We start from the raw sequence: 13,397 nt of genomic DNA on the forward strand, positions 1-13,397 counted from the left end.
ACTGTCGTGAGCGACACATTTCATACATGAAATTTTATGATTAATCTGAAAACCATATATAGCGATGTACGAGTATTAGAATTGAATAAAATCAGTCAAGTTACACTTTTGTAAATCCCCCGACATTCATAAATAGACACCAGGAAAACGACTTTATATCTATAAATAATAATATAGTGCTAATATTTATTTATTTTACTTATACATATTTGCACATAACAACATAAGAAGAAAAAACAAAGAAATAGTTTTAAAAAAACACAAGATATTTTCCGATTGACTTATTGGATTTTCATCATAATGTGTGAATATCAATATCAACAATCATTGTAGGAAATTTCTAATTTCCAACAACAACAAGCAGCGTGGTGAAGGCAGTGTAACCCATAAAAAAACAAACGTCACGCGTCTGGACATCCGCATATAAGCACAAACTTTTTTCATAATTTGTATTTCAAAATTTACCAGTGACAAATATTACGTAAATGAATATAATAATCACTAATTACCTGCCAATAAAAAAATACTCCATCTTATTTCTTTAGTTTTTGTGAACAGTTTTTAAAATATTTAAAAACATAAGACTCCATTTTTCTAGAATAATATTGAAAGTTACTTATGCGACGCTTCATGTCGTACTGACTCGAGAATGTATTAGTTTTTGAATTTTGTATTTGGAGCGGCTACGACACCGTCATGTTCCGTGCGCTCCATCTACCTATTATTCTTAATCTGTGTATTCGGTAGACAATTTCAGGAAATATTTCCAATATATCGACGTAAAATTCAACGAGTTATAGTAGGTATCTAACAACAATCCGACCACAACCGCAAACATCGAAACTCTGCACATAACTCCTATTATTTGTCAATTTCAAGGGCCTTAGGCCGAAACACAACTTTACAATCAAGTGAACAGAGCATCCAGTTTGTCTCGGCAGCACAAACTTTGCGTCGCCCAGGCCGATGTATACACAAGTATCTATCCACTACAAAGGATGACTGGACGTGGAAAATGCATTATTCATGACCCCGATCTCAATAAGTGTCACCGTGTTAACAGTGGTTGTTGAAAAATCTCCAACGCCCTCTACCGCGTCGCTTTTTTATTTGCTGAACTACACGAATAGAGCGGTATTCAATTACTTTTTATCGGTATGCGAATGAATTATATAAAATGGAATAGTTTATTTTCATGTTTTCATTTCATTTTCTTTGTAATTTTTAGTTGTTATTATTATCACACTAATATTATAAAGGCGAAAGTTTGTGTGTAAGTGTGATAGTGTGAAAATGTGTATGTGTGTAAGTATGTTTGTTCCTCTTTTACGCTGCGGCTACAAAAAGCGATTTGGCTGAAATTTGGAATGGAAATAGATTTTATTCTTGATTAACATATAGGCTACTTTTCATCCCGGTAAAATCCATGGTTCCCGCGGGAATCGTGAAAAACTGAATTCCACGCGGACAAAGTCGCGAGCGTCCGCTAGTATTTTATATTTGCTGAACGAAATGATGGTCGTGAAGTTTTGGAAGAATGTGTGGCTACAATAAAACTAAGCTTGAACTTAGTAGGTACAATACTTTATTGTCAATTAGCAGACACCCCATGGTTGCATCCGTGTAGTAGTCCCATGGAAATACAGCTTTTGATTTTGATTGCTGAAAGAAGTAATTTCGAAGCCTATTCCATAAAAATACAAAATTAAATGTTATCCCTTTAAAATACCCTAACTACTTCAGTTACCGCATAAAGTACCTATGCATACGTCCTATAATAAATATTTATTGGATCTACAACTTGGGGATTAAGGACGAATTGGATTGATAAGACCATATTGATTAAAATGTTTGAAGAAAAGCAAATCCGTATTTCATTTAGAACTAGCTTTTGTTTGGTCCTATCTCTCGGGAACAGGATTTTTTTTTCTGGGTGTTAAGGTAATCGAATCCAGTCTTACAAGGTACGATTACACAACTGGCAGAGATATATAAAGTGTGATGGTGGACAGTTGAGGGTAGGGTTGCCAACATTTTTTGAGAAAAATATAGTATTTTTTAGATTTAGCTATAAAAAATATAGTAGGCACCTACGCTTAAATAAAATATAGTATTAGTATAAGCAAAAATCGACATTTATTTTTAAAAAATGAAATTTATTTCTAAAATAAGAGTGGCATAGATATGCTTTTTAAACAAAAAAAGACTTTTCAAAATTGGTTTAGAAATTTATCTTATAATCTTATGAAGTAACAAAAATTTAAAAAAAACATACGCATATGAGAACCTCCTCCTTTTTTAAAGTCGGTTAAAAACTACAGCAAAAGTCTAACTACTAAACAGCAATAATCTATTTGCCTTGCTTGCTTTTATATAACTTTCTCGAGGGCTTTATTTATAAGCCAAATGTTGAGCTTATGAATATTTAATGCGATTCTTTCCACGGGATACATGCGAGTGTGTAATCGATTTTTCTTAATCATTTACACAAATTAAATTTATTTGCTCAAACATAGCCTTATAGATGTTAAATTACTTTCTAGTCACGACATATTTTGCCATTTTAGCGTGTCATACAATTTTTTTTATTACTGAATTTATTTAAGATCGATTTCAATATCGTCATCATGACACTTTTTTTGATGGCCAACTACAGAGCCCTCTCCTTATAAAACAGACTCCTGACTAATTTCGAACCCTTACGGGGCCCTTAATCATGAGTTGGTCTTGCAACGCGGCACGATCCAAACTGCTTAAATATTGTAAAATGGTAATAAACAAAACACAATCCCTCGTAAACGTTTTCGACCTTTATTATCATAACCCATGCTACTCGTAAGCTAGCATTATATATATATAAATGAATTTTGACATTGACCTCGAACCCATGCACTCATGATTCGTAGTCACACAATCTAACCACTGGACAAACGAGGCGGATACGAAATGTCAATAAATTTACTGTAAATATTTTGTTGACAATATATTGGTGAAAATGTCGTTTTAAATATTTTCCCAGCCGTGTAGAAGATGTTCAATTTCCTCTCTGAAACTTTATTTTATGATTGTTCATTCTGAATCTCGACAAGCGGAAAACGTTTTACCCGTCCATCCTGATGACTTTTTAATAGAAGTACTAAATATTTTATGCTATTTCAATGGCTTTTTTGCGTAGCATTTATTAGGTACAAGATTCACCACGCAGTTTTACCCGTGGAAATACCATTTTATGTTGGAATTTCGGAATAAAACGTAGCCGACGTTACTCCTTATAATATCAGCTATCTTCCAGTGAAATTTCTGTTAAAATCGGTTTAGAGATTAGCTGGAATAATAAGACAGACAGACAAAAAATATTGTTTTAATTTCAATAGCTCCGTGGTGAAGAGCCCGAAATCATCATCGATAACCGCCCGCTAAAGTCGTACTAATGTTGTCGTACCCACAGAACTGCACGGCTATTCTCTAACGATGTTTTGTATAACTACCTGCGAGTTTCGAGTTCACCGCTATCTTTCTCATCCTATAGTATCGTGTTAAACAGAGAGAGATAGAGGTGAACTCGGAACTCGCACTTGCGAGTTATAAAAATATCGTATACAGAATAGCCTAGCAGACATCGCTAAAAGCTAACGCTTGTGGGCATACCCACTCCTAATCACAGCCTTTTTCAACTAGTTGGAAGACAATGGGAATATTAATCATATTACGAATCTTTACAAATAGTCAACTGACGTGTCAAAAGTGCTTGTAAACTGAGCCTACTTGAAATAAATGATTTTTGATTTTGATTCAAAAAGGTATGAAGGTAAAAAGGCAAATATTCTTAAAAAAAATCCACGACACAGGACTCGAGTCCATGACCTCGAGTTCTCGAGATCTCAAAGCTACATACCGAACAGGTAGTTATGTCAACGATATTTCAAGTATATTATTTTATTTAGTTTCTGCTGTCCCGTTGTACCGATAACGTAATAAAATCTTGGAAGTTAAATTTGATCCACTTTCCGGTTTCCAATTGGACAGAAATTTTGTGTGTACGTATAAATATAATTATGACAAAGAGCTGACCTGATGATGGGGCTAGAAGGTGGCCATAGGAACTCCGTAATTAAACGACGCAACCTGACTGACTTTGAACTCATTGGATTCGTCTTTACAAAAACTTTAATATTATATGGTAGCTAGACTCTGATGATGGAGCTGGAAGGTGGGCATAGGAACTCCGTAATTAAACGACGCAACCTCACTGACTTTGAATTCATTGGATTCGTCTTTACAAATACTTTAATACTATATGGTAACTAGAGTCTGATGATGGAACTAGAAGGTGGCCAAAAGAACTCAGCAATTAAACGACGCAAACCCATCGAGTTTGAAATCATTTGATTCGTCTTGACGAGTACTTTGATACTATATGGTAACTAAGGTCTGATGATGGAGCTGGAAGGTGGCCATAGGAACTCCGTAATTCAACGACGCAACCTCACTGACTTTGGACTCATTGGATTCGTCTTTACAAATACCTTAATACTATATGGTAACTAGAGTCTGATGATGGAGCTGGAAGGTGGCTATAAGAACTCCTTAATTAAACGATGCAACTCAATCGAGTTTGGCCTCGTTTGATTCGTCTTATTGAGTACTACCAGATGGCAACCAGTTTTTAACTTTTTAGTTCTTTAAATTAACAAATAATAAAAGCTTGTTCGTAAAAAAGGTTTTTAATGGTAGACTTGTTACATTGTTCAGCAGAGCAGGCATACCATAATTGTTAAGGCTCTTAAAATGGCATTATTGAAATGCCTCAGTTCAATCTTGTACGTACTTCGTGTTTGCATTTTAGGCTGTACGGTGTACCTTCACCCTTCTCACAAATGCCTCGCGCCTTATTTATATTGTTAAGTATTCAACAACATATTTGAACAAGTCTTATATTCCAGGAATTTGTACCAGACAACCAGACTTCTAAACTTGACGATTGTGGTTTTGTTCTTTGTCTTTGAATTATTTAGATTTTTTCATTATTCTCCTATTACCATTAACTTAAAGAATCAGAAGGAAAATTATACTAAACTATTTTATTACTTTTTGGAAAGAACTGAAATCTGGTTGGATTAGTTGGATAATTCTAAATTACAAAAACATGCTACGAGTTATTACATTTACAAGACCTATCAGATGTTAATGATAATAACTGTGACTTACGGCTTACACGATGGTGTTACACCCTCATGCTATTTCACACGTTGTAACACCACTATTGAGCCTGAGCCGTGATATCCCAGTTGATATGACCTCTGCCTCTGATTCCGGAGGGTGTGGGTTCTAATCCGGTCCGGGGCATGCACCTTCAACTTTTCAGTTGTGTGCATTTTAAGAAATTAAATATCACGTGTCTCAATCGGTGAAGGAAAACATCGTGAGGAAACCTGCATACCAGAGAATTATCATAATTCTCTGCGTGTGTGAAGTCTTCCAATCCGCATTGGGCCAGCGTGGTGGATTAATGGCCTTACCCCTCTCATTCTGAGAGGAGACTCGAGCTCAGCAGTGAGCCGAATATGGGTTGATGACGTAACACCACTATTGTCCGGCCGCTCAGATATTGCGTTTCTAACACCTTTCAATGTCAATGCAAATGAGAAAGATAATGTTGATGTATTTTTTTTTTGGCTAAAATCATTAACAATTAATTAATTATCAAATATTAAAAGGTGACATTGACAGGTGTCAGAAACGCAATCTCTGAGCGGCCGGACAATAGTGGTGTTACATCTGCCTTAAAGAGCATGATGATTAATGAACTTCACAACTTAGGCTGAGCATTTACATATCTACTGAAAATTCCTTGGATGGAAAAAATGCTCAGTACCTATGTCATCCACCCAAGACTCGAATTGAGGAGCCCGTGAACACATAGGCCAACTAATAGACGAACGAAATAGTAATGTATTATTTCAAGTACTTAAATTGTTTGAATGTTATATTTTTTATTTTTTCTAAATTAGAACAAAGGAAAAAAAATGCAGCAAATCGTCGTATGCTATGATTGTCATGGTCTATGTTTGTGATATCGATACAGTCCATTGAATAGTGTCGACTGTCGATATAGAGAGTGGCAACAACTTCTCTACTATCAGTCTCGTTTCCCGCACGAGAGACAATTTAACTTGACAACGTGGATACAACAAAAGAGAACGGTGTTCTATTTTGCACACCGTCCTACGTAATGGGGACAGGTATTATAAATGTATAAGTATTGTGTTGATTCGGTTATCATTCATAGGTTTAGGAATTGTACCAAATAGGTAGGTACGTAATAGGTACTTACGTAAGAATTTGAGCGCCAACAATTTGTACTTCAGTTCGATTTATTTAAATAGTAAATACTTTATAGGAAATTTTCAGTCAACATCCTGCAAAACGAGTGACTGAGTAAACAGAGAAAGTCTTTGATCAAGTTTAAGTGTTAAGTGCCAATTCTGCACATGTTTGGGAGAATAAGTACAACATCGACAGCGTCAGGTGGAAATACGTTTTCGCATAAAGAATGTTTTGAAAGCATTCGACGAGCTTGCTGTGCTAGCGCGGACAAACGTAAACACGGCGGCACGTCGGCCGCGGCACGGCACGCCGGCGGCACGGCGACGGAGCGGCGGCGGAGCGTGCCACGCGGGGGGGCTCGCGTCACTCGGGCGGCCGCCGTCGCGCGCGAAGCTCGCAAAGTCGCAACATGTCGGTCCGCGTGGATCGCGAACGCTTCTCGAGACACTCTTCCCGCGCTTCCGTCGATCTCGCTTTTGCGAGCGGATCTGCGCGGGATCACTCCTTCCGCTCCGTTCACTCGGGTCGTGTGCCGCGCGTGGCCAGTGACGATTTAATAGTGCCGGTCCGCACGCTGCGATCGGCGTCATGCAGGGCAGCGCCAGGAGCTCCTCACAGGCTGCGCCGCCACCACTCCTCGGCGGCGGAGTGTGAGCGCGCGCGGCGCTCGCGGCGTCACACCTTGGAGTTGCCCAACAGCCGGGGGCCCAGTGTGAGGAGCAGGTCGCCGGAGCCGCCGCCCGCGGCCGCGCCCGAGCCGGAGGCGCCGCTCGAGGACGCCGGCAAGGAGGCCCGCCGCCGGCGCGTGGTCGCCGCCGTGGCCGCGTCGTTCTTCGCGCTGGCGCTGGCGTCGGTGCTCGTGGTCGTGGTCACGCTCACGCACAGCTCGGTGCTCCGCGCCCACAACCAAACAGCCAAGTACTACACGTTCTCCGTGCCGCCGCACCATCCTCTCAGTGAGCCCCGTTCATGTTGCCCCACCGTCGCCCTTCCCGCTTCGCATGCGACTGTGTCCGACCCCGAGTTCCAGGGGCTGCGAACGTCTCCGTGCAACAGACGATGGACACTCGGGTGCTCCTCGCCGCCGACCATTGCGGTATATATCAACTCTTGTAGATATACCTCTCTTACATTTCTGTTACCAACGTCGGACATTTCTCTTCTCTCTTAGACACCACGAACATTCTTACAAATAGTATTGTCACAATTAGTACAAACGACACTCTTCCTCGAGAGATCGCCGCACGTTCGCAACCCCCTTCTGCATGATTAGAATGTACTAGATGTGACGTGTTTGTAACTATAATACTCAAAAGTACGTGTTTTACACTAAAATCTAAGATATAGAAATATACTTATTAAGTTAATATAATAAAACCATAACAAGCACTCAGTAACCATTATTATCCATCTTATCCATAAATAATTGTATAATTACTGAGAAATTTGGTAGGAAAAGAATCGTTAGAAGATAAATTGTGCATTCCACACAAAAAGTCATAAAGTCAACTATTTTCTGCGAGGTGTACAATTATGTAGGAATTTCTTAGATAAAAAATGCGTTATTGTGAATTAATTGAAATACAATATTAATGAATTACAAATAATACTATTACAACACAGAAAAAGACAGTCTAAATACTCGGCGCATAAATCTGAAGACAACAAGTGAGAGTAATTTATAAAGAACATTTATTATCTTCTTCATAAATTACTCCGACCTCCAGTGAAAACTGTAAAAAAACCATTTAGTACATTTTGAATTTATTGCATTCAACTTTAGACAGTCAAACCTGGTTTGAGACTTTGTCTAATAATATCTCAATACCTAGGGACATTGGCGTATCTAGAGTCAGCCATTGACGGTCAATTGTTCTCACGCTTCTGCAGCGTAAACGGCAACGAAGACGTTTTATAAGTCGAGCCGTCATGCACGCAGTGACCAATACACGGTCAAGTCGTGGGTGCTGCAGAAACGTGAGAATAATTGATCGTCAATAGCGTGCATAGAATTAATTCCTAGGGTGGGTCTGGCCCCTGTCATGTCGCTGAGCAGAGTTGACACTCAATATAGAAATTTCGTTTACAATGTTTGTTGATGCTGGCCTCTGACACGGGTGAACTGATTTTATTGATTTTTCTTTGTATATTTTGGCGTCCATCATAGAATTTTAAATCGGTATACCAGAATTCTAGGATGGACATAGCCCACCCACCCACCTCTATACACCTATGCCTAGTGATCTAAAGGTATTTTTTTTTGTGTACAACGTTGATCCAGTCCGAGTACAGGGTTTGAGTAATCGGAATGGGCTATGAAAATAGAAATCTCGTTTTTTTCTTCCCTCCAAAAAAGAAAATAAAAATCTTGGGCTTTTCTTACTTCCATTAATTGTAGTAGCAATGCTGAGTTGGGAAGTCAGTGGTGTCGTGTTTATGAAAATACCTAAAGCTAAAGGTTATTGTCATTAATATCTGAGTGGCTTTCAAACATTATTACTTAAAGACTTAAAACTCGCCTTGTAGTATCATGATGGAGCTCAACATCAAAAGCTATATTTAGGAGAAAAGTACGTCCCTGGAGTAGGCTATTAAAATAGGCGGATGATGTTGATAATATTCTTTCTAGGAAAGAACTCATTGGTTACACAAACACGTCTACAACCCATATTCAGTTCACTGTCGAGCACAAGTCTTCTCTCAGAATGAGAGGGGTTAGGCTAATAGTACACCACGCTGGCCCAGTGGCGTAGAGAATTAAGAGAATTCTTAGGTATTCAGATTTTCACACGATGATTTTCCTTCACCGTTTTAGTCACGTTATAATTAATTTCTTAAAATACACATGACTGAAAAATTGGAGGTGCATGCCCCAGACCGGATTTGAAGCTATACACTCCGAATCAAAGGCAGAGGTCATATCCACTGGGCTATCAGTTCTTAAGTTACACTATCAAGTAATTAAGTCAAGCATAATTAATATGAATCGATTGTCATTTTGTTTTTGTAAAACAACGAACCAATTTTAGAGCAAGGGGCAGAAAACTATGTTAACAGCCCCTCTCAGCCATCATTCGCACAAGAGTTTTTTTAATGGACGTTAAAAAGACGTTGAAAAAGCTCTCGTGCGAATGAGGGCTCAGAGTCAGACTGCTACTCTAAATATCGTTAAAAGCATCTCCACTCTCCATATGCCACTAGTTAGTTTAATTTTAAAACTGCTTGTTTATTGTTACAAATCTATTAAACAGAATCCTCAGTAGCTTTAACTATTTTTAGATACTCCGAAAAAACACAATTTGTTATCTGGTTCATGAGAGAATTATAGCTAGTAAAGAGGTTTTTCTTTTAGCGCAAATCTGTTATATTTTCTCTTAAGCATCATTAGTCTAGATAAACCTCATTGATCTAGTAGTTTGTTTGCTCAGTTATGGAGAATAAGCTATTAGATTCAGCCCATATTCGGCTCACTGCTGAGATGGAGTCTCCTTTTAGAATGAGAGGGGTTAGGCCAATAGTCCACCACGCTGCCCCAATGCGGATTGGCAGACTTGACACATGCAGAGAATTAAGAAAATTCTCTGGTATTCCTCACAATGTTTTCCTTTCACCGTTTGAGACTCGTGATATTTAATTTCTTAAAATGCACACAACTAAAAAGTTGGAGATTAAACCCATACTCATAGTAAAATTTAGTTTACTAAAAATTAATTATTAAAAATTTCGAAGTTCCATAATAAATAGAATTCATCAACACATGCCGGTCACATTCTTTTATTGTTAACTTTATAATAATTAATAGAATAAAATAAATAAATAAATAAATTGGTGCTATGTTTCCATTAAGCTTTGTTATAATGACAAAGGTCATTACAGACTCTTAGGTCATGAAGAAAAGACCCTGATGAAAAGACCTGTCTTCCGAACCGTTGCTGAGCTTTAATCTCCTCTCAGAATATGTGGGGTTAGGCCAATAGTCCACCACGACAGCCCAATGCGGATTGGCAGACTTCACACACGCAGAGAATTAAGAAAATTCTCTAGTATGCAGGTTTCCTCACGATGTTTTTCCTTCACCGTTTGAGGCACGTGATATTTAATTTCTTAAAATGCACACAACTGAAAAGTTGGAGGTGCATGCCCGGAAACTTCGAATTCGCACTCCGGAATCGGAGGCAGAGGTCATATCCACTGGGCTATCACGGCTCAACAACAATGTAGGCTATATATTATTTACGTATTCCTACGGGAACGGGAACCACGCGGGTGAAACCGCGATATGTCTGCTATGTAATTTAAAAATAAAATAAAATTAGCTTAGTTTACAAGCTCTTCTAAAACACGGAGTTTGTTCTACTTGAAATTAAATAAACGATTTGTTAATAACATAAAAGATTGTTGATACGAAAACATTGCATCTGATGTGACTTTTAGAATATTCAGAATAAATATTTCGTATCCAGATTTTACAGTGCGTTTGATTCAACGGATATTGCTTGCGTATTGACGTTCGGCGCGGACTCGGACGCAGTGCAAACAAGTAAAGGTCCGTTTATATCTACAGACATTTAGCGTGCCAGACACGTGCCGTGACAGACGAAATAATATTCTTCTATACAGTGTTTATCAACGTATTTATCTCTATCGTAACGCGGCAGCGCAGACGTCGACAGACATGGGCTGCGCTCGGCCAGTATTCGCGGAAATATTATTTTGTTGTGTCTCATGCTACCAGCAGGCCAATTCACTATCTTCGAAGTAGGTATGTCAGTTGACATATACCAAATTTACCAACTAGACTATTGTTAGTTATTCTGTAGTTAAATGATTTCGTATTCACTATTTATTTAATGCTAACTGATCAAAATTGAGATTTGTATGTAAAATGTCATCCGATTCATATTGATAACCGTTCATGGGTATCTTTTATTAGGTAAATGTCATTTTCCAGTAGGCATTGTGATATTTGTTAATAATAGGCCTTACGGAACACGAAAAAATGCGGTTGTTATAGAATTGTTGTTAATTCTATTCGGTAGCTAACTCGCGTCAAAGTTAGTGAATTGACCGGCTGCTGGGCAGTGTGAATAGATGGTGTCTGTGGGTGTCTGCCACGCTACTTGTCTGTGATGCACTGTGTCTTTAGATATAAACGGACCTTTATTATAGGTATTGTAATTTATTCGTGCGTGAACACTCCGAATCGAAAATATTCTCGGAATCGTAAAAGAATTTCTGATCAAGCACAAGCCTTCATACAATTCACTCCGACCAGTTTTTTCGGAATTCTCAGATGTTAATACCAGTAGTTTCAAAAAGAGCTTTCAATATATGAAAAAGTATGGACAAAAACACACACTCAGTTAATAAGTTTAATGGAATATGCGAGCACTAACATGAAAACATATATCAGGGGGAGTGTTTAAAATAATAAATTTAATTTTGTTGTTTTCTATTCCCTAAAGTCTTCGGAGAACAAATTAATATGTAAATTCAACTTAACCGGCTTTAGTCACATAAATATAAATGTAATATAAATTCACCGTTGTCATGTTTTGCGAGTGCCTCCTTTTAGAGGACTATATTAACTTTAAAGAAAATTTTACATTTTTTATCTCAAAAAAAAATTGCGACCACGAAAATCGGTCTTTTGGTTTTAGGTCAAGTCAGACGGTTGACCGATTTTTGAGATAAAAATTTGGTTATTATGTACAAGACACTTCTATTATTAAATAGTATTATATATATGGGGTCTAACTTATACTAATTAAAAGTATCTAGATACCCATCACTCATGTGCTATAAGAGTGATGGGTATCTATATGTATCTGTATCTATCACTTACATACATTGAATCAATAATATTTTATACTAGAGATGCGCACTAGCGCAACAAAACTGAGGCGCACAAAATGTGCATAATTGTCTTAATTTCATTAAGCGCTTATTAAACACATAATACATACAATGTCGAGTTGTATGTTTAGAAAGTGTAAAAACTATATACTTATACATAAATATATAATGTCAGTTAACACAAAATTGCGCAGTGGAGTCGCTAAATTCGGATCACTTTTTACCGTGATTTTACAGGCATGTAACATATCTATAGTATAAAATAATCATTGCATTGAAGTAATGAGGTGGATGTTAGGCATGTCAGTCCAACTCTTTGTTTTGAAATAATAAAGATGAATATTTTCATATGCGTAATAATGGAAAACGGTCACCGGAAGTGATTGAACGTTTGTTTATGTTCCTCATAAAAATGCTGACGTAAATTTCCTCCAACATGCTTTACTAATGTAGTTCCAGAAGTAGTAATATTGAATATATAAAATATCGTTCGGTATAAATATGAAAAATGTAGTTTTTTGTAAGTAATTCTTCATTTTATTTAAGTCCAAAAAGACTATATATTTTTTTCAATTAAAAATTCCCTGCTTTTTAACTACCTGATAATATTTGTATACAGTTAAGCTTTAATTTTATCCACATTTATTTAAATCAATTTTAAATAGCTTTAATGACAATAAAATCTAGGAAAAATTTACAAAATAATGTCCGATGTTTTCTTAGTCTTTCTTCAGTGAAACGGCAAAAACATTTAACCAATAAAGCCGGATTTATATTTGTCTGACGTGTCGTATCGTGACGCGTCAGAACAGAATCGGTATCCGCCTTAAGTATGCCCACAACACCTACTACTGATCTCTCAATTATATATTTTTTGATATTTAATCGACGACAAAAAGGAGCTTATAATATTCGGCTGTATGTAGTAATATCATGACTATTTCTACAATATGGTAGACGATGAAAGAATTTTATAACAAATATTTTGTAAATATAAAGCAAAATGCGAATAATAGTTCTAATAATACACAATATATTATTATTAATAGTGTAATTTTCTGTATCGTGTGTGGTCACCAAGAAAATAATAATCAATCACACCCAATTCTTTTGTACGAACAAATAAAAAAGCGAGAATAAGCAGTTATGTTTTACGAATATATTTACACGCGTCCATATATACTCGATAGCCACTACTAGATACTGTTAGCGGT

At 37.2% G+C, this 13,397-nt stretch overlaps 1 protein-coding gene across 3 annotated transcripts in view; it reads left to right on the plus strand.

Moving 5' to 3' along the window:
- The window catches only part of LOC112056914 (uncharacterized), a 129,566-nt gene that overhangs the window by 49,882 nt on the left and 66,287 nt on the right, over window positions 1-13,397 (plus strand). Inside the window, exon 1 of one of the 3 annotated variants that reach the window (XM_052884571.1) lies at window positions 6,397-7,283. The exons of 1 other annotated variant lie outside the window; for it this stretch is intronic. In XM_052884571.1, coding sequence (XP_052740531.1) covers window positions 6,737-7,283 — 547 coding nt within the window. In that variant the 5' untranslated portion in view covers window positions 6,397-6,736. Of the gene's footprint in view, window positions 1-6,396; window positions 7,424-13,397 lie in introns of those variants that run through there. One more of the 3 variants, XM_052884569.1, reaches the window with a different exon arrangement.

Source organism: Bicyclus anynana, chromosome 12, assembly GCF_947172395.1.
Source record: "Bicyclus anynana chromosome 12, ilBicAnyn1.1, whole genome shotgun sequence".
Classification (NCBI taxonomy): domain Eukaryota; kingdom Metazoa; phylum Arthropoda; class Insecta; order Lepidoptera; family Nymphalidae; genus Bicyclus; species Bicyclus anynana.